A 23,390-nucleotide genomic window follows, 5' to 3' on the forward strand; every position below is an offset into this window, starting at 1 on the left:
CAGCGAGCTTCGGCGAGGTGTGGTGCCGTCACCGGCAAACTGGTGCCACATCGTGCACTTGTCACGATGGTTGGGCGTGCGGCCGATAGAGTGAGAAGCCGCTGCCCATAAGTTTTTGTGATAGTTCCTCTGATTCATATTACTTGATACTAATATAGGTGTATCTAGACACATTTTGGGGGGTGGAGGTGCTCTTAGGGCATGTACAATCCAAGGCGCTTACATAGACGCTTAGGTTGTATAAAGATTTATTAAAAATCGAATTAGCAGGTCAGCGTCGTAGCTTCTAATGCTGGGCGCTTATTAGGACCGTATTGCTGATGGCTTTCCCTGCCCTTCGCTGTGAAGCAAAATGGCCAAGCGCCCGACGCGTATGTTTGCGTCGACGTCGGAGTGGACGCCAGGATTACATAGCACAACTGCTGGATCACAGGGAAATTAATCCTAGCATCGGTGGTTAAGCGCTCGCATTGTATTTGTCCTTATAAGTCTTAACAACGGAGTATATGCTAAAAGAGGTGGAGATGCTCTTATAATCCTTAACGGAGTATATATGCTAAAAGACTCAAGGAGAGATGAACCTATGGGCTGCTTCGCTTGCTACCATATTTGGTACCAGAAAATAAGGGCCTACTTGCCTGGGCTTGGCGAAGTCTGGGTGACTGGGTGCAAACCAGGTAGGCCCATATGGCCACATATATCATCCAGCAACCCAAAACTAAAGAAATGCCGGAAGACATACATTCTGGCAGACACAGAAAACCCCACATTGAGCAATATGTAATCAGAAAACAACTGGACACTACTGAGCAGTCCTCTGCTCAAAGCAGAGACCCGCACCAACTTGAGAGGTAGAATCTGCAATAGATTATATACTGAAATCCACATAAACTGTATTGCTTTCAGTTGCATATGACAGGAGTGACACTACAGACTTGATAGGTTCACATAAACATCAGAGTCATACGAAGGCACCAGGTAGAACGGCATGCCATGCACCACATCTCGCTGACTTAGCATGGACACATACGCTATTAGTACTCAACCACCCCTTTATTGAATTTGCCCATCCTCCCTGGCACCCTACAGGCAGCTGTCTTACACGCTATTAGTTTTTCCTTGTACCAGATGCACACAGTTTCGACTGCTCAAGCTCTTCCTTCATCCAGTCCGCTAGGCCTTTTGGAGTTCTGGCTGCTTGAGCTCGCATCGCTACTTTGTTTCGCCAACATCTGCACTCCACCAACAACAAAGCAAATCTTAAAGTGAGATGTCCTCCGCCTGTTGTGCTGAAAACTCTGTTTATCTAATTGTGCAGATGGATTCAGAGAATGCAGTAATATCCTGTTTTCATTTAAATACTGACAGCCTTGCAAATACTCTTTGTATTTGCTTCAACTCCTCTTTAACGAAAATTGGCAGATCTCCTGCTAGGTTTCGTTTCACAACTTAACAGAGAATTTGCTAAAAACAGAGCCATTTTTCGGATGGCACAAGGGTCCAACAGGACCTATAGACTTGATTTATTGACTGAGAAGTTCATCACAAGTGTCAACAAAGCCAGTAAAGTGCACCTTCTTGGATTTCGTATTCCTCAAGGCAGCAGTCAGGAGTTTCTCCAGTTTCTCTAGCTTATTAGCATCTGACTCATCAGCATTGTTTTGAATAGACCTGCAGTTTTGTACATACTCAGATTAGCGGTAAACAATGCAAATAGCATACTAGAAGAAATTTGAAAAGTCTGATGGCTACCAGGAAAATATATCTCTAAGCCTTGACTGTATACTTGAAGGATCTTCATTCTGGTTCAGAACCAAAATACCTTGTCAGAGACATATGAGCATATATACAGTCGTGCAGTTTGTCCATCCTGCATACAAAATGGTGACCCTACAACCTAGTCTTTGACTATAGATGCCTCATTCAGATAAGTTAGTAGCAAATTAGCTAAAATATCATTGTTCATTCATTTATATATCGTGTGCATAGGGCACACCAGTACTTGAAAACAAACACTTCAACATGCATAGTGCATCTCCGTGGGAGCATCAGTAGTAAATGTTCCACACCTAAACAAGAAAGCTACAGAGACTAACTTACATTGTTGCTACCAGCATCCCCTTCATTGAGGTTCCTTCCAGCTCCCGAAAATTGCTGATAGCGGTCATATGTGTCTTCTATGCTGAAAATATAGGTGTGGCATTAGCATTTGGAAGAACACTGATCAAACAACGGATTTTTGAGAGATTCTTCATCGATCTAGTGGCTGGTGAATCACTGATAGGTTCTTGATGTTGAATTATTAATTCATTTTCTTGAGGAGAACAAATACGATTTGAACGCTGTACTTTTAAAGCTTTAACGCTTTTTCTTGCAATTTCAATCAAAATTTTAAGCAATGAAAACTTAGAATAGCTCGTGCCTTCTCATACATTTTGGTGAAAGACCTGTATATAGCTTTATAGTATTTCTATCGATACAAACAATATCTACCTTGTGTAATTTTGGATGCTTCTGTATCACCTTTTCTCTTCTAATACCAGGTGCTTTGTGACACTTAGGAACTAGAAGCTTATACTAGTGTTAATATAGCTGTAAGCCTATTTCTTATACTGTTTATTTCTCTTGTCCCTGTTTCAGATATCCTGTTACACTTGAGACCATTTGCAACATTTTAAAGAGGAATATTGTCAGACTGAGAGCACCATGCAGAATCTTTTTGTTTAAAATATTGATGGGTCCCAACTTGAAAATCATGATTACTTAGGTCAGTGTTCTATAATATTCTTCATGATCAAAATAATCCTGCCGGATGGTTGCATAAGCAGTCTACCATACAGATCAAGATATTAAAACCACAAGCGTGATAAAATATTTAAAAGCCTCCGTATCAAGAGAAATATAGTACTATTGGATTATCCCTATACCTATATGCAGATGAAAAAAGAATATGTCATGTTTTTAGAATAATATTCCATACAAGATTAGTTTTGGTTACCTTTTTTTCTCAACTGTGCATGCAAGGATGAGAATGGAGGTAATTATGGATATATGGCAAGTACTCCCCTGTATTAATGAGGTGATGCTGTAACTGTGCTGAGGAGTTTGAATAAACTGGGAACTTACAATGACAACATTTGAATGGAGCAGAAGCGAGGATAGTATTTCATGATAGGAATATCAGCATGAGGTAAGTGCAGACCCGTGTTATAAGTTTCGTGCCATGAAATCTGAATCTATAAATTTGGGATTATTGAGTTTGAAATTACAAGCCTCACTTTATTGCTTGTGCAGCTCTCTTTTAATAAAGAACGTGATCCAAAAGATAGTGTACATAGTAAATTTATTATTAGCACAAAGCAAGCTAAATCTCCAAAATTTACATGTCAGGAAAATCAAGTTGGGTTTGAATGGTGAATCTTCGTAAGTAGTCATTCGGAGTCTAGTTATGATTCGGTAATACCAATGGACATTGGATTTATCTAGTCTACCTATTGTAAAATAACTCCTTTACAAGTACCAATTTTTTTTGTAAATCCTATTTGTTAAAACTGACAATTTTCTTTCAGTGTTAGGCCAACGTATATCTTCTATGAGAACAAGAATGAAAACAGAAGCAAGATATTATCCAAGTCATACATGTTCTATGCATGAGATAACTATTTGTCTACAAGCTTTACTAAGCTTAAACTATCTTCTAGTGTTAAGTATCCTCCTATGCAAGGGGAGCACATACTTGATAAGAAGATAAAAGCTCGAAGATTTTAAAAAATACTTATCTTAACCATATTTTGTTATACATATCGCAATGAAGACATAAATTAGTCAACGAGCCTTTTCTATTTCAGATTCTGGGACCGCGTGTTATACATGTTCGTACAATACTACCACCACATGTCATCATCTGGTATGAGAATTGAGAAATAGATATGAATAGGAGATAAAGAAATATGGACCACTGAGTTGAAGAATTTGAAATGTGTGGAGGTTAGGCTTGTTAAATCCAATGAAGCTACATAGAAAATAAGATTAAAACCTCATTCATGAAGTTACTTTTGACAATTGACATCCTCTTTTTTGAAGAAGAGTAGGATGGTAGTGATCATTCAAATGACTTGAAGCAAACTTTGATAAAGAAATATTTGCCAACCAACATTCACTTTGTAGTGTCTATCGAGATTATTGAAAAACATATTATAGAAAAACACATTCTTAATTGTATATCTTTTGAGTTATATGAAAAACACATGTAGTTTTGTTTAAATAAATCTTGTTTATGCCATAAGAGAAGCTATAAAATAACATCTCAACAACTTTGATTAGGTTTTTCATTTTTCATTGGGGTTTTATTCGACCCATTGAATTGGCATGTGAGTTCTCTAGAGGGACATCAGAAAGCCTATGGCATTTTGAGTAGCATCGCTGAAATTGTACGACGACCCTTCTTGTTCTAGGCATATGACCCTGAGACGTGATAGTGTCACTTTTCCAGCCCAGTAAAGTGAAAGTTGTATCACAAAAAGACATGGACGAAGTATTGATCCCTATAAATAAAGTCCCACTACTTGGGTTTGAGGGATCATTGCCTCTTATAAGACAATGCCTCTTAGACAACACATCTTACAAGTACATGAAACCTCTTTTAAACAAGCCACAATTAGGGTTCTCTAAGATTCCATCAGAGGGTGACAACAAGCAGTGGATAACTAAGATATTGTGCCTACGTATGTGATGGCATAATCAAACACTAGGCCTGGGGACCTTCTAGACACCCATACTATACCATATTGGGGAAGGAGTTAGAACGGATATGGCAAGTACTTGGCGTGACCCAATGTTCAAACACCCTAAGGAGATATGTCCCTTAGTACGGTGTCATTCTACGAGCCCAACTTGGAGAGAATCAACCTTCTCCATCAACACAAGACACATAAAGGACCTGAAAGCCCTTTGTGGAGGACAATTGAACGTGGATCGCAACAAGCAACACATTTGAGGAACCAAGCCATGGAGATCAAACAAGCAACACATTTGAGGAACCAAGCCATGGAGATCGCCATCTAAGTGGGATAGGTTGCATCTAGTTTAGCTACATTCCCGTTGTTATTTTTCTCGAGATAACAAAGGAAATGGAAAAATGTGCTATCACCTAAGCTTGGGCCTAAAGGTGGGTAAATATATTTATTGGGAGTCTTTAGCAACGTAGGGATGTTTTGTCAGACACCTAAAATCACATGTGTATCTAGGATTGCCAGATAGGCAACTCATGAATACATGACACAATAGGATGTCGATTTGGACCTAGGGGAAGGTGGACCAAGTGTACAATATCCACCAATTATGCATTCACCACCTCCAACTACTTTTGAGTTAGTATCAAGGGATCATAGCAAACTAGTAGTGAGTTGGTATCTAGATATCTTTGTGGAGGTAGGAGTAGGATGAACAGGCCCATAAGAATTGATGTTTTGTTATGTTTCTACAACAATTCACGAGAGGTAAAAGACCAAGAGCCTCGACAAGATCAATCTCTTAGTCGCCTAAGAGGTAGTTCAATATAGAGAGGTTGCCACTAACATGAGGACCATTATCCCCAAACCAATGGAAGTTACCAACAATTATACAAACATGATCCTAGGAAAAGCCAATTGACCAACAAGCAACAACATAGAAATTGAAGAGCTTTGAGCATCATGAGGTGCGATGGAAGCCACGAAGCCATCATGGCGAAACAACATGTTCTTCATACAACTCCACTTGTCACAAGAACCCATAGCATAGTAGTAAGGATAAGATGTAGTAGGTAAATCAAGGAAAACGGAGGCATCTATCCCCATAGTGAGATGGAATTCCATAATGCAAGACTACTTTGGGTCCAAAATCAGCTTAGGCCTCCAAGAAACCCATTCGCTTCTTAAGTAGCAAACTTTTCCGATGATGATGGCATGTTGAGATAGATGGTACTACTTCAATATGCTTCAAATCAAATATTATAGCAAGCAAGTTGATGTATTTCCAAAATACCCATAGTTAAGTATGCTTAATAATATAGTGGAGGTTCATGGAGTCGAACAAATCATATATCGAGCAAGTTGATGTATTTCCAAATTCCCCGTAGTTAAGTATGCTTAATAATATAGTGGAGCTTCATGGAGTCGAACAAATCATATATCGAGCAAGTTGATGTTTTTCCAAATTCCCCGTAGTTAAGTATGCTTAATAATATAGTGGAGGTTCATGGAGTCGAACAAGTCTAAATCGATCATGCATACCAAAAACTGTGAAGCCCCGCCTTGGCTAGTGCATGCCCCATCTTCAAAAACATAAAAGTAAGAACGTCACACATTTATTTGGTTTGAGTTCCTACCCACAAGGGAAGTTGCCAACTCCAAAGCATATTGTTGAGAATTCAACTGTGCTCTAGGACCTTAAAATTTGATAGCGCATAAGCACTAGGCTTGTTGTGATTCAGGTCATGGCATAACAAATAACTTGAAGCGGTTAACCATAAAAGGCATCCTAAGACTCATAGAGAAATATATCTAATGGGCATGGGTGAATCTTCTTATCAAAGCAACCATCAAGCTCATGTTTGAATGCTGTTGTGATGTTGAGGCAGCTATTAAAGCATGCACCCTAGGGTAGTTAGGCCGCAATTTAATATCCATCAACCTTACGTGTGTTAAGTTCTCTACCAAAAAGGTAATTGTAGAACAACTCAATGGTAATGTCGCATGCCTTGGTAGAGCATCTAGAGAATTTCTTCAACTCAAGTGTAATAAAAACCTTGAATGGAAATGAGGAGAGTATACTTGATGACAAAGTGGATAAAGGCTTACAAAATGTAAGGATATTTTATGGATGAGCCCCCACTACATGTGGTAAGGCAACATCCATTAAACTATGTGACCCCAAGGGCGATGGATATACGATATTGGACCACAACCTAGTAGGATAATCATGAAGTGTTGTGTTCAACTCACTTAGGCACTAAATATTGAACCCCTTCTTAGCAAGCCTTCATACTTGTGGTTCGTTTTAAAATGTTAACATGTCCTTTGGCACCAGTAAATGGGATGATCCCCTCGGTATTCAATCTCGAATTTGGAACATCACTTGCACACCCAAAGCCTACAAAAAATACCTTGACATCACAACCTTGGCCTAAGATCCCGTAGGCATTGCTCTACGGATGATTGCCTTACATGCCAAAATCCTTATGAAAACATCTATTCTGTTGTGAGGGTGAGGGAAACATCTTTAGAGGCTTAATGTTGGATTTTCAAAGTGTGGTCAAGATATGATGAAGGGTCTAAAACATAATTTCAAATTATTCCAAAAAATACATGTTGCACATTTTCCCAAGCACCTAAGAAAATGTATGTCATTGTACATAGAAGTTCCTAGCTAAAAGATAAACATACTAAAAATCTTAAAATGTGCTAACTATGAAGACCCGAAGGCAAAGACTCTCAATGGTAGATGTTGCGATTGCCCGATTCTTGTGAGAATCTGAAGGACATATGCGAGAAATGGGAAGCGACCAAGTTGGGTTTATTTTGTTGTTTACGGGTATGTGATGATCTGCGGTGGTTCTCCATGCTAAATCAATTCTCGTCCAAATAAAGGTTCTCTTCCCACTCTTTCTCTTCTTATCCTCGTGCGTTGGATGGAACACTCCAAGTTGAAGGGATTATCCTTTAAAAATTGTCTTCTTAATCCAACCTTAGCCTTCATCTTAGCTTACCATTATTGACATGAAACAGAAGCATGGCCACCATCCTTTCAACTGGTACAAAGGCCAGATCTTTAACTCTTCCTTTTCCAATATTGAACACGTATCAAGATGTTCCCGCTATTCTATCTAATCGGGCACCGGTTAAACAAACGAGCATTTAAGAAACAATGAGCCATACCTTACATGACTCTCCAACGCGAGAGGATGATAAGGGTCTAGAAATCTCATGCTCATGTTAGCATACCTCGACTCAGAGAATACAAAGTAGATATGTATTCTAGGAATAAGAATGCTTGGGTTTCCATAGAAATCCTACCATAAGACATTTGGACCCTCCATTGCTTAAGAGATGGCACCATGGACACATCCTACCTTTTTCTGCAAGTGCTTGTCTGATTGGAGTGACTTCTGGAGATGGTTTTATCCTATTGAAGTGTCCCATTTAACAACCTCCACGATGGCCCAGTTATGAACCTAGTACTTGATAACTAGCCAGGATCCAACTTGTTATTACCGCGTGCGGACTTTTCCTACCACAATGCGACTCTTGAAAGAGTGTTATGGCTTCAAGAGGTGCATTAAACCATACAGGACCCCCCTACGGTAAAGTTGTCAAAAAAAGAACTTCAAGGGGTGCATGATGCGCAACCTAACAAGGGCAGCATAATTACAATCCTATAAGTAAGCAACAACAGCAGATACATGACGCAAAACCTTATAACAAGGGCGACATAATTACAATCCTATAAGTAAGTAGCAACATGAGATACATGATTTTCCTTTGATGTAACACTACATACCTTTCCTACTTACCAAAATTGTTAGTTTTGGACTACATGGCATTTGAGAAACAAAACACTCGATTTAGCAAACCTTAGACCTAATATTAGTAATATCCTATGTATGAGTGGCACCTTACATCTTGTATCCTTCCATTTCTCATTTTTTTCTCCCTCATCTCTGAAAAACCTTTACCCAGGGCCCAATAACCATCGCCCATTCATTGTGTCATTTACCACAGTGAACGTGAGGAGCTAGCCATGTGGGCGAACGAGGCTAATTACAAGGCCACCACATCACAGCGTCGTCATAATAGTTACCATTATATAAATTCAAGTATTCTAGTTGTAGCTCCTAGGGAAGAGTGTAGTCGTGGCTTCCTTGAGCTCTGAAGGAAAGGATGTGCACAATGGCATTGTTACAATGATAAGAGAAGGACAACAATGTGTTGAGGGGGAGGGTGATTGCCACTTGGGAGACCTATGATATAGCTCTTATAAGATCTTTTGGATGTCAAAAAAATTGTTGATAGAGGAAGTTTAGGCGTCATAGAAGACTAAGAGTAGTCTACAGGAAACGAGTGACAACATATTACAGGTGATTATGGTTCACACTTCTAGGAAAAATCATTTGATGGTGGGGTTCGTGCCTAAATACCTTTAGAGGTTGAGATTTGCAGCAGTGCCCTTGCAGGACCATGCCAGAACCCTCGACATCTATGACACCCTTGATCTTCTTGCTCTTGCACAATTCTTGTTGTTCTTGCATGACATTGCCCAGGTATAGCTCCGCAACCGCCTAGACCGCCGCATTTACGGATGGACCGAAGATGGTTATTGGTGTGTTCATTCTACAACACCTCTTTTGAAGTTTCCACCACATGCCAAGCTTGGAGGATCACCTAGCCCTCTCAGGCTCCTTCAAAGTGAAGGTCTTCTTCTCACTCGTTAGCCTTGATCATTCTTGGACTACCGATTGGATGGATCGCCCCTCCCAAGACTATGGCTCACCTCCTATCGTGTTTGCTTTGCAAATAGTGGCCCGGGACTACGGATCACCTCCTAGGCTGACTATAGGACATGTGGGCATGTCTCATGTGATAGCGGAATGCCAAACGGGGCATACCCACGAAGTGGAGTCTCCCATGGAGAGTGGCCTACGAAACGGAGTCGCCCATGGAGAGTGGCCCACGAAGCGGAGTGTCACCCAAGGAGAGTGGCTCATGGAGAGTGGCCCACGAAGCGGAGTCTCCCATGGAGAGTGGACCAAGGCCCATTATGCCTACGCCCTTGTAACCGAATTAAGCGCATAATTATGTAAACCCTAGACCGGGGGTGCTCATATAAACCCCCGGCGTGGGACCCTAGAACAACCCTCGAACCTCCAATCTCGCCATACCGTTACACCCCTGCTCGCAGTCTACGTTAGCCGACTCGCCGAGCACCCCCATTGTAAACACTCTCATCAATCATATTAGCAGGACGTAGGCCTTTTACTCATCGGAGGGGTTGAACCTGGGTGTGCAGATCCGTAGATGGCTACGTCACCCTTGCTCCACATCTCTCAAGTGTTGCACCCTGTAACACCTGCCATGATCACCTCACGACAACATGAGAGGTGCTTTCCTAGGCCAGGTTCTGCTACCGGCCCGTCGACCTGGGATAACCCATGGTTGGTTGGTGGTCCTAAGCCAAGTTGCACGCCTAAAGACCGGCCTACAGGCTGCCATGCTTCTTGGATATATCAAGGAAAAAAGTAAAGCTTTGGATTTGTGCTGTTGCCTTAGGCCTTAAGGCGTCTTTGCCACATGTCGGAATTCCACTAGACCCATGTATTGTGCGTAGCTTTGTTATTCTTCTCTCTATGGTCCTACGCATTTTCTTGTATTTTCCATATAGTGAAACACTCTAAAGATCAAAACTATGGTGGGGTGGTTGCAAGATTGAAGTTATTATATGATGTGGTCCAAACTACATGTTTTTTAGGATATGAACCAAATCATGACTTGAGTGTTGTGGCTGAAAATACACCTTTTCGAGCATCAAAAACATGTCAAGTTATCAACTTGGAATGGAAGTCTAGATGCATATTGTTCATACAAACAATTCTTGGAGCTGATAAGGTGAAGGAGAAGAAGCCATTATGACAATGCTAAAGTAAAATTTGTTCATATAATTACCAAGGCATTGGTTTATAAGTGTTAGTATAGATGGAAAAGATAAAGAATTCAACTATTTTGCTTGTACGTAAAATACACAAGAATTATTTACGAATCTATATTTTTTCTCTCTACAACTTGTTTGGCCACAAACACACATTTCAGCAGGTTAGAGAAAAGAAAATTTCTAAATGGGTGCATATTAGTGTAATACATATGTTCCATTTCTCATAAACATTTTTTCTTCAAAATAATCAAAATACTTTATGACCAATAATAAGAAAAAGTTATGTAATGACAAGTCAATATATGATAAAGAATATGTGACAATATTTTTGTCACAAATGATATCTCAAACCATGTAAAATCAAACTAAATCTTACAAATAAACATTCCGCAGGAGGAGTTTCACACTTAAGTAGCAAAAGAACAATATTGAAGTGATATACAAAAATTTACAAAAAGAGCATAGGTTGAATCAAATCTATATATCAAACGATCATATGAACAAATGATACTAGTGAAACACAATTATTTTAATTGCCACTATAGGCAATGTCACCATGAAATTGTTGTAAATCCACTTGTTGCACCAATTCCCACTTGAGAGAATTTTTTGGAAGATGAATTTCCTATGCACATCTCTTAAGACAAAGTTAGATTGAGAATGGACATGATACTATTACCAACCATAAAACTACAGAAAACAAATACATATAAAGATCATGAAATATGAATCCATAATGGGCCACTAATGAGCACCAATGATATATTTCATATGACATCGCGATAAAAAAGTTTTACACTGCCACAATATAGAATCAAAGGAACTTTTTTAAAACCATATGAAATTACACATGTCTACTCTTTTAGTTAATGAGACGCTATATGCTGGTAAGGGAACCATATGATATGTTTTTGTGTTAGCATATGATGAAGTGAACGAAGATTCCATAATTGTTGTAAACTATATTCATGCCAATACTGTATTTTATATTGATTTCTTGTATATAATGAATTATTTTTAGATGGATAGACTAGTTTACTTTTGGGACAAGTTGTCATGTTTGTAGAGTTTGTGCATAGGATGTTTCAGGAGTTGTATTTGAGGAGCTCCTCGCTATCCAATTTGCAACCAATGTTGCAATTTGTAATATATGTTTTGAATTTGCGTGTGGGGCATAAATGGTTCGCTCAAAGGTTGAGTTTTGTGCAGCTTGAAAACGTCAATGCAATATCATTTTGTATTGTCTCATCATGCTAGGAGATGACACCTTTGTAGTTTTAAGTTGTTGGAAGAGAGTTATATCTATGAAATAAGGTCATGTGATGTTTGGTTGAAGTTGGTGGTGGCTCTCAAACATGAGAAAGACAATGGCACCACAACAAAATTGTGCCATATTCGATGAATGGCAGCTGGAATTTTCGTAAATTTTTATTGTGTTTAAAAAAATACGTTGGAAGTTTTTCATGGTGGCATGGTGAAACAAATAGCAAGTGGTGTTGAGTTTAGAGACGTGTGTGCGAGTCAGGGAGCCTCGTCCTTTCTTAATCATATGAGGAGTAGCAAATTAATATTTTATTAGTTGGATGGAATGGGGTTGTCTAGATGTTCTAATTGCGGGACCATATGTGTTGATATGATTGTATACGAGTTGACATGGGGCACGTACACATTACATATTAGGATATCTTGCTTCGTTCGAAGGTAGGACAAATGGAAGTTGGTTGAGATAAAAGTGGAACAATCAATTAAAACATGAGGAATGGTGGTTATCACTTGCAGGAATCATGATCCAATTGCATCCACGGATGGTGTCAATATGATGACTAGTTGCATGAGAAGCGTGTACAATGTGATATAAAGCTCCTAATCCTGAGCTAACTAACTTACTCCCACCATAACCTATCATATCACTTATTCAACTACATACAGTTTCTCATGCGGCAAGTGTTTGATGGCATGTGTTGCGAAGATGAAGACCACCATGGCACCGTCGTTCACGCCGGTCACAAGCATCACCACGTCGCCGACCACGAAGACGAACACCACCATAACACTGTTGTTCACGTCCGTCACAAGCATCACCATGTCATCGACCACGAAGACGAAGACCACCAGGACACCGCCGGTCACGCCGGTCACAAGCATCACCATGTTGCCGACCACGAAGACAAACACCACCATGACACTGTCGTTCACGCTCGTCTCAAGCATAACCACGTCGCCGATGACGAAGCTGAATAGCACCATGACACCGTCGGTCACGCCGGTCACAAAGCATCACCACGTCACCGACCACGAAGACGAACACCACCAAGCCGCCACCACATGGATTATCACCTCTCACTTCTCACACAACATCCCCACGTCACCGTTCATGAAGATGGCAAGCGAGAAGTTGAGAAAGAGTACTCCAAACTATACTCACACATCATACACATTACAGTATACTAGCGAGTCATTTATCTATCTGTGTATGTACACCGAAACAAAAACCTGTCAACATGTAAGTCATGTAGAATGGTGAGGTGAACCTACTCAAAGAAAATTTCAAACGGTTGAGCATGTGCGACGAATTTGGCAAAATTCGCTTAAAATTTCATACACAAAATTGTCGATTTACGACTGACGAAACTCGAAACGGATTGTGGGAATTGATTCATATCATCGACACACATCTTTTTCGTGAACAGCTTGTTTTGATTCAAAGTATATTTATGTTGATTTGAAGAGAATGTGTGTGGAGTAGTGTACGGGAGAGTGAGCTTAAGCAAGAGCACGTGCAGCCGTTGCATCAGTGGAGCCAAGGAGGCGCGAGAATAGGACAGGCCCGCTAGGAACTGCCAATTCAAGCGTTCCTCCAGGACGTGCTCGAGAGTTGCTTTGAGAGCCAGTTCATGCAAGAACGCGAGTGAGCCCATGCAACCAAACAAACCGTTTTATTTATCCACCCATGCAAAAATAAGGCCCACATAGCTTACCAAACGCGCCCTGATAAGGGAGATCCCAGCAGATCCTTCTAGGTGTTGCCCGATCTTTCACAGCGAGAACCCGTGATAGTAGATACTCCCAACAACGCGATGAACGCAGCCTCGAGAAGAGGGACGAATCTAGCAAGCAACGGATCGATGAACGATACACCTCAAACTTGAGCTAGACAATCCTTGATGAACACAAGAACCTTCGCAGCAGATATATTACGAACTAGATAAACGGCAGCGCCGTACCCCCGGAGGGATGATACACGTGATCACACGTAATGGTTTTAACCTAAACTTTGTCTAACCCTAAAACCTAGCCGCACCCACCCTTATACGAGGGGGTGGCCGGCCAGCCCCTAGTGGGCCTCTCTACCTTGGTTTGGACAGGCCCAAACCAAACTGACTCAAACTTATTAAAAACTCTATTTGGCCCACATATGACCATAAATATAAAATATGATAAATAAGATAACTAGCTTGGTGGAGTCCTGAAATTGGGCTTCACCTCGGCCTTCATGCACGTATCATCCCCCCTTCAAGAAGCGTTGTCCCCAACGCGTGAGGGTCTTCTGGAAAAGGTGACGTGATATGAACATCACACGTCCGCGCCGTCCTCAAGTCTTGCCTGCCTTCCACACCACATCCTCTCTCGCGGCTTGCTTGACTTGATACAGCACTTGGCGCCTCCTTTCTTCTCCACATGAGCTTGGACTTCGGCGCCAATACCTTCTTCTTCTGAGGTCTTGATGGAACCATGTGTCGCTGAACATGACCCTGCACAAGATGTGTAATGCCTGGGCCACATAAATGCCTCACACGTCCAACCCTGCCTCGATGCATCCGCGGTGTCGCGGAAAACTGGACTGCAGTACTCCTAGCACGGTAGTGCCGCTGCCCACTGTCTCCACTGACGCGCTCACCTCCCACTCCTCCCACGCGCATATGCGCCATATGTACTGAAACACCATCAGCACAAACATCATCAGTCTCTACACTGGCATCAACACAAACTGGAACTGTAGCACATGCTGCCACATCTTCATCAACAATAGGATTAGCTTCATCCGGCTTGTCACCAACAAGAACTGGCTTGTCATCTACAGACATGGCTGAAACTTCACCAACATCGACGCTCGGAACATCATGCACCTCATGCTGCACTTTAGGCTTGTGCAACTTCTCCTTACGTACCACCAACTCCACATCGAACTTGATATGATCATCACCCATAGGCTTCAAAGTCCGTTGTTTGCCACCATGCATAAAAGAATATGTATTTGCTCTCCCAGCATGTGTCACATTACGATCATACTGCCATGGACGCACAAGTAGCAATCCACACACCTCCAATGGCAACACATCGCACTCTATCTCATCAACATAATCATCAACTGTAAATGGCACACGCACCTTATGAGTAATCTTCAGCATACCACAGCTATTCAACCACTCAAGATGCTTAGGTTCAGGACGATGCCATGTAAACAACCCCAAAGCTGCCACCATCTCCCTGCTTATGCCATTAGTACAACTACCACCATCAATCATCAACTTGCAAGCGTTGCCCTTGATAATGCACTGAGTCTGAAACAAACTCCACCGCTGACCCTTGTCAACTGTCTTGCAAGCATCATCTTGTACCTTCTTAAGTTGCATATTCAGCCCGCTCAATGGTACATCCCCCTCAACAGTCACAGTAGTGCCCTTGGTATCAGAGCCAGGTTTCCTCTCCTCAGTGACTGCCTCCTTGTCCAACTCCGTGGACTTGACCCGAAATCTAGTACGCAGAAACTTCTTGAAATCTGCCCAACAAGACCTAATACCAATGATACCCTCGACTATCAGAAAATCATGGTACCAATCAGCCAGAACACCATCAACACGCCGGTATGCAATATCAAATTCATTTTGGCCACCGAATGAACTATCAAACGCCTTGCATATCGCAAAACCACCGTCAATGTGTGACTCCCAAAGCTGAAATTCTGACCTTGTCGCTGAACTAGCCAACCTCCACTTGACGGTAGATGCATCGAAGTGCGAACCCGTCACAATCTGAAGGTAGTCGTGGTATATATCTTCCTTCCGAAACTCAGCACGAAAACGTGAAGAAACATCAACATCATCAGCAGTCAAAACACCAGGCGCAGGTGAAACAGCAGCGACAGGCCGGTCGGGGGCGATTGGTGGCTGGCACCGCCTGGCTGGCTCAGGTCCGATCGTGCCGGCCCGGGCACCGACCGCGGCACAAGCCTGGAATCGGCCCGGATGGCACCGGCCTGGAAGCCGGTTCCGGCCGGTCTGGCCGGCCTGGTGTCCGGTCTGACCGGGAGTGGCACCGACCCGGCCGGTCCTGGAGCCGGTCTGACCGGGTCTGGCACCGGGCCGACCGGTCTTGGGGCCGGTCGGCCGGTCCTGGCACCGGATCTGGTCGTGAATTGCATTCTTCCCGATCCCAAACACCAAATTTCGCGATTTTGACACCTGGAACAGCCATGGATGATAGGCAAACAGCACCACAACAACACCAATCTTCCTCCAACCAACCTCCTTCAACCTAGAGCCAATCTCCTCCGATGCAAACCGATCCGATGAGATCGATCAACACAACCTCGCCGTGAGCAAACCTGAGCTCTGATACCACATGATAAGGGAGATCCCAACAGATCCTTTTAGGTGTTGCCCGACCTTTCACAGCGAGAACCCGGGATAGTATATACTCCCAACAACGCGATGAACGCAGCCTAGAGAAGAAGGACGAATCCAGCAAGCAACGGATCGATGAACGATACGCCTCAAACCTGAGCTAGACAATCCTTGATGAACACAAGAACCTTCGCAGCGGACATATTACGAACAAGATAAACGATAGCGTCGTACCCCCGGAGGGATGATACATGTGATCACACGTAATGGTTTTAACCTAAACTCTACCTAACCCTAAAACCTAGCCGCACACACCCTTAAGGGGGTGGCCGGCCAGCCCCTAGTGGGCCTCTCTACCTTAGTTTGGACAGGCCCAAACCATACCGAATCAAACTTATTAAAAACCCTATTTGGCCCACATATGACCATAAATATAAAATACGATAAATAAGATAACTAGCTTGGTGGAGTCCTGAAATTGGGCTTCACCTCGACCTTCATGCCCGTATCACGCCCTAACTGTGGCGTGCATACTGTTATTCTTTGTATTGTAGCCTAACTGTGTATTGTACCTTTTATATCAATATATATGTGATAGGCCAACCCATAGAGGGTTGAGCCAGTTCCCAAACATTACGTCTTACATGGTATCAGACTAGGTTAGGGTTTACTGTCGTCGCCTAGGGTTCTCCTGGCCGCCGCCGCCCTCTCCGATCCTCACCGCTTCCGCCTTCGTGACGAGTGCCGCCTCCTCCAGCCTCGCCAACGCCGATCTTCTCCCGGCCTCCCTCGCTGCTCTCTTCAAGATGTCGGTCGACCATGGCGCCATGAAGACGCTCCAGCTCGGCACGCTGTCCCTGGGATCGTTGTTCTCCGCTCCGTCGTCGGCTTCCTCGTCGTCACCGTCGTTCGTTGTTGCCTCCTCACCCACGACTGCTCGCCTCTGGCTATCCTGCCAGCGGCCCATGCATCCGCGACCACGGTGCTGCAGTCCCCGTCCGCGGCCTCTGCCCCTGCGGCGTTTGCGCCCCTGACGACCATGGTGCCGCCCGCACCTGCGTCGGCCGCTCCATCCTACGCGGCCTACGCGCCACCAGCAGCCCCTGCTCTCCCGGCATACACGCCTTCGGCGGTCTTCACCACCGGCTCGCTCCCGTCGCCGTTTCACTTCGGCCACCTCATCACCGTCAAACTCTCACCGGATAACTATATCTTCTGGCGTGCGCAGGTTCATCCGCTCCTTGGGAGTCATCACCTACTCGGCTATGTTGACGGCACACTCCCTTGTCCACCCGCGCTCGTGGACAACGTCAATGGCCCGGCCTATAACCCGGCGCATCGTGTTTCGACGGGTCAGGATCAGGCCAACCTCTCGGCCATCCAGGGGTCGCTTACCCCGGCGGTGTCCGGGCTGATCGTCTTCGCCAAGACTTCTCACGAGGCATGGACCATCCTGGCGCGCTCCTTTGCGTCGCAATCCCAGGCATGCGCCAGTGCTCTTCATCGTGCGCTTGGTGATTGTCAAAAGCTCGATGAGTCGGCCACGATCTACTACAACAAGGTCAAGTCTCTCGCTGACACGATGGCATCTATTGGCCAGCCTCTCACCAACACCGAGTTCACCTCCTACATCGCCAATGGTCTCGACGAGGAGTATGATGGTCTCGTTGAGGTTGTCAATGACCGCACCACTCCGATGATGGATCATGAGCTCTACTCGCGCCTCCTTCTCACCGAGCAGCGTCGAGGCGCGTCGTGCTCAGCGTGGCCACGCTGGCCCCTCCACGCATGCTGCCTAAAAGGGTAGCCGCCCTTCCGCTCCGCAACCTGCCTCGGGAAAGGTCTCCGCTGGCCCGCCCCAGCCACCATCGTCGACCGGCGCGGATGGTCGCCCCAAGAAGGTGTGCCAACTATGTGGCCATGAGGGCCATTGGGCCTCCAAGTGCCACCGCCGTTTTCAGCGGACCTTTCTTGGTCTCGGCAATGATGGCAAGGACACGCGGAACAATGAGCGTCAAGTCGCTATGGCTGATCGCCCGACGTCGAAGCACAATGATCAGCACGGACATACACAGTCCTACTCCGTCAGATCACCTGACGAATGAGCTCGGCAACCTCGACACCCGCGAGCCGTATCACGGTTCCGACAAGGTGCACACCGCTAATGGATCAGGTATGCAAATATCTCATACTGTTCAAGCATCTCTCATCACTAGTCATGCTGCTAGGACTCTTAAACTTCGCAATATTCTTCGAGTTCCCTCTGTGACACACAATCTTCTTTTTGTTCCTAAGCTCACTTATGATAATAATGTGCTTTGTGAATTTCACCCTTTTGATCTTTTTGTGAAGGATCAGGATACGCGGGACGTGCTTCTTAGTGGGCGCCTATGTCATGGTCTCTACCGCTTGGAGTCGCCTACGATCTCTCGCGTCTTCAGCGGCATTCGGGTGTCGTCGTCACAGTGGCATGCTCGTCTTGGTCATCCAGCCACTCCTATCATTCGTCATGTTTTGCGTCGTCCTGAACTTCCTAGCATGCCTAGTAATAAAGATGTAGTCGTGTGTGATGCTTGTCAGCAGGGGAAGAGTCATCAACTTCCTTTTTCGGAGTCTAGTCGTGAAGTTAAACATCCTCTTGAACTAGTGTTTTCAGATGTATTGATGCTTATAGTCGCTTTACCTGGCTTTATCTCATTAAGCGCAAATCTGATGTGTTTGATATTTTTATACAGTTTCAAAAACATGTTGAACATCTTCTCAAGCATAAAGTTGTTCATGTCCAGTCTGATTGGGGCGGCGAGTATCGCAACCTCAACTGCTTCTTTCAGCAGCTTGGGATTTCACATCGTTTAGCATGTCCACATACACATCAGCAGAATGGCTACATCGAATGTAAGCATCGTCATATTGTTGAAACTGGTCTCACTCTTTTGGCTCATGCATCTGTTCCCTTTAGATTCTGGAGTGATGCCTTCACCACTGCCTCTTTCCTCATTAACCGTACACCCACTCGTGTTCTCAACATGAAGACACCTATTGAGCTCCTTCTTAATGAACTGCCTGATTATACTTTCTTTAAAGTGTTTGGGTGCGCTTGCTGGCCGCATTTACGTCCCTACAATAAACGTAAGCTCGAATTTCGGTCCAAAAAGTGTGTCTTTCTTGGCTATAGTTCGCTTCACAAAGGCTATAAATGTCTTCATGTTCCCACTAATCGTGTCTACATATCTCGGGATGTTGTGTTCAATGAGCATGTGTTTCCCTTTGCTAAACTTCCTGGGTCCAATACGGAGTCTCCACCTATGCATTCATCCCCTATTGTCGCTGACCAATTTAATGATATTGCATACTCTCCTGTGTTGCTACCTAACCATGGCGCAGGAACTGGCCGTGGTGCCCGCTTGGAGCTGCTTGACGAGCCTTCGTCTTCATCACCCTCATCGAAGCACGTCGTCGATCAGCACGTCGATCACGTTGCTCCTCTGCATAGCCTCGATCTATGTGTTGTGCATGCAGCACCGATCGATGTCGCCTCTGGACAGGATGAGGCCTCCTCGGCTGCGCCCGCATCGCCAGCCCACGCCTCGCCGGCCTGCTCCTCACAGCCCATGACACCTCCGTTGTCATCGCCTGTGCGGTCGGGAGACTGCGCGTCGCCCGCGTCTCCCGTCTTGCCTTCACCGACGCTCATGCAGAGCACCGCCAGCCCGTCGCCTGTGTCGGTTGGCCCTCTGCTGCCCACTCCGCCGCCATCGCCTACTGCCGGCGTTTAGTCCCGGTCCATCGCCGGCTGGGCCTTCCAGCTCTTTATCGGCTGCTCCATCGACCTTGACTGCCCCTGTTGTCTCGCGTCCTCATACGCGCAGCCGTAGTGGTATTGTTCGCCCTAAGGAGCGCATTGATGGCACTGTTTCCTGGTATGCCGCATGTATGTCAGCTGCCATTGCGGATCCGTCTGTTGAGCTGCGCACGTATCAAGTTGCTCTGAGTATACCTCACTGGCGCGAGACTATGGAGCAGGAGTATCATGCTCTTATTCGCAACAAGACATGGACCCCCGTTCCGCCCCCTTCTCGCGTCAATGTTATTGATTCTAAATGGGTGTTCAAAGTGAAGAAGCATTCTGATGGATCTGTTGAGCGCTATAAGCGCTATAAAGAGCGTCTGGTTGCTAGAGGTTTTCTGCAGCCTTATGGTCTTGATTATGAAGACACTTTCAGTCCTGTGGTCAGGCCTACAACCATCAGACTTCTTCTATCCCTTGTAGTTACTCGAGGTTGGTCTCTTCGACAGCTTGATGTGCATAACGCTTTCCTTCATGGCTTATTGGAGGAAGAGGTTTATATGCGGCAGCCTCCTGGTTTTGTTGATGCTGATCGTCCAGATTACATATGTCATCTTACCAAAGCACTCTATGGTCTGAAGCAAGCTCCCCGTGCCTGGCATGCTCGTCTTGTAGCAGCCCTTCGTGCTCATGGTTTTGCACACTCTACTGCTGATTCTTCATTGTTTCTTCTACAGAAGCCCGAGGTTACTATGTACCTGTTGGTCTATGTAGATGATATTATTCTTATTAGCTCCTCTTCGTCTGCTGCGGATGCCCTTGTTCATGCTCTTGGTGCTGATTTTGCTATCAAAGATCTTGGCAAACTTCACTTCTTCTTGGGAATCGAAGTTGCTCCTTCTGCTGATGGTTTAATCATGACACAAAAGAAGTATTCTTTGCATTTGTTGCAGCGGGTCGGGATGCTTAAGTGCAAGGAGACTACCACTTCTATGTCTCCCACGGACAAGATCACTGCTCTTGATGGTAAGCTTTTATCCTCTGAGGATGCTACAGAGTACAGGAGTATTGTTGGGGGTCTACAGTATCTGACGATCACGCGACCTGATATTTCTTTTGCCATCAAAAGAGTTTGTCAGTATCTTCATATGTCTCACGACACTCACTGGTCTGCTGTCAAACGTATCTTGCGTTATGTACGACTCGCAGTGTCCTACGGGTTATATCTTAGGCCGAGTCCTTCTGGAGTTCTTTCGGCCTACTCTCATGCGGACTGGGCTGGCAGTCCTGATGACAGGCGATCTACGGGTAGCTATGCAGTATTCTTTGGCTCTAACTTGATCGCCTGGAGTGCTCGAAAACAGGCCATAGTGTCTCGCAGCAGTACTGAAGCAAATACAAGGCTGTTGCCAATGCCACTGCAGAGCTTATTTGGGTACAGTCGTTGCTGGGTGAGTTGGGTATTCCTCAACCACAGCCTCTAGTTCTTTGGTGTGATAACATCGGCGCTACAAACCTCTCAGCTAATCCGGTATTTCATACCCGAACGAAACACATCGAAATTGACTATCACTTTGTACGGGAACGTGTTGCCCAGAAGCTATTACAAATCAAGTTCATCTCTTTAAAGGATCAACTTGCAGATATCTTCACCAAGCCGCTACCTCTACCACAGTTTGAGGCTTGTAGGCGGAATCTTACTCTTCTAGATTCTTTACGAAGTGGCTAAGATTGAGGGAGGTTGTTAGACTTTATATTGTAGCCTAAGTGTGTATTGTACCTTGTATATCAATATATATATGTGATAGCCCATCGAGGGTTGAGCCACTTTACGTCTTACACATACAGATCTATCGTTAATTTTCATGCTTTCCTATCTGAAAAAATAGTGGATGCTTCCGCTTGGCAGCTGGAACAGCAAAATTCGTCTATCTCAAAGCGGTCTCGCACACACCCACGCGCCCACTAAAAAAACTAACAGTGACACTCACAGTGCACGAAAGAAACACAAAAGCTACGAAAAGTAGCTAGCCGTTCACATAAGCTGCATGCCGATCATCAGCAAGCACTAGCAGCGTCCTGTGTTGTGCGCAGACCAAAAAACTAGGACCCTTGATAGCGCTGCGCGGCATGTTATGGCTCAGGGAGATTGTCTCGAGCACACAGCGTGCACGCGCAGCGGCAGCAGTCTACGACTAGGGGGGCGGTAAGAGGAGCAGACAGAATTGAGGAACGAGACGGGATCGAATCAAGCGGAATCAGTCCGATTGGAGAAGAGCAATTCGAGGCAACAACCGGAGGAAAACAAATGCGAATTCGTGCCCAACAACCAACGGAGGCGAAATGCGAGGGGACTGGCGAGCACGTACCTGGAGGAGGAGTACTCGTAGAGCTTGCCCGCTGGGGAGAAGACGAGCAGAGCGACCTCGGCGTCGCAGAGGAGGGAGAGCTCGAAGGCCTTCTTGAAGAGCCCCGAGCGGCGCTTGGAGAAGCGCACCTGCCGGCTCGTCCGGTCCTCGATCCGCCGCAGCTCCACACGCCCCCGACGCGCCATCCCTCCGCCGGTCGCCGCTCGTCCCTCTATCTCTCTCTCTCTCGTGGCCTCGTGGGTGGTGAGGAACTGAGGCAGGGAGGAAGGAGGTGGGGGCACCGAGAGGGCTCTGGGAGAGGGAGAGGGGGAGCAAGGAGATGGACTGGGGGTTGACGTTGGGCCCCACAGGTGACGTACACCTCCTCAGACGCGGCGCCTTTATCTTGGCCACCAGATATTTTTTTTTTTTGAACAACAGAAATTTTATTACTTTAAGCACATTTTACAGACAGCAACGTGAACGGATTGGCCACCAGATAGATGCACGAATCAAATACTCCTGTTTGGTTGGTCGGTTTCCCCTCGGCGCTTTAGCTACGCGCACGCAATCTGCTCTGCCATCTGGAGTATTTATTTTTTCCTCTCAGTGTCACGTGACAAACGAATATTAGGAGCCTACGAGTTGTCGAAATACCATAAGAAAAAGGCACGAATATGCGATTAGTGTTCCTGATCGTCTTATAAAAGAATCCAGGACACTGCATTCCTCTCTAACTTTTTCAGTAAAAAGGAAGACCATTTGCCACTGACTGAGGCTGCGCACAACCTCCTGGTCCAGCGAAACCTTGTTCTAGTTTCCATATGAGGAATATGGTGGTGGACCTGGCCATTACCTTTCACTAGCCATCGTACGGCACTAGTGCAGCCGTGGCGGCCCCATGTATTTCTAGCCAGTCGATCTATTTTAGATTTAAAAATGTATATT

At 44.9% G+C, this 23,390-nt stretch overlaps 1 protein-coding gene across 1 annotated transcript; it reads right to left on the reverse strand.

Annotated features, from left to right (window-relative positions):
* Positions 1 to 844: 844 nt before the first annotated feature.
* Positions 845 to 22,823, reverse strand: LOC127345421 (MADS-box transcription factor 51). The gene is made up of 5 exons (XM_051371896.2): positions 22,464 to 22,823; positions 2,101 to 2,182; positions 1,753 to 1,802; positions 1,575 to 1,671; positions 845 to 1,232 (listed from the first exon to the last, which is right to left on the reverse strand). The coding sequence occupies exons 1-5, from the start codon at positions 22,646 to 22,648 to the stop codon at positions 1,149 to 1,151; spliced, it is 498 nt and encodes a 165-aa protein (XP_051227856.1). The 5' UTR covers positions 22,649 to 22,823; the 3' UTR covers positions 845 to 1,148.
* Between the last annotated feature and the right edge of the window lie 567 nt (positions 22,824 to 23,390).

This window comes from Lolium perenne, chromosome 3 (assembly GCF_019359855.2).
Source record: "Lolium perenne isolate Kyuss_39 chromosome 3, Kyuss_2.0, whole genome shotgun sequence".
NCBI lineage: Eukaryota > Viridiplantae > Streptophyta > Magnoliopsida > Poales > Poaceae > Lolium > Lolium perenne.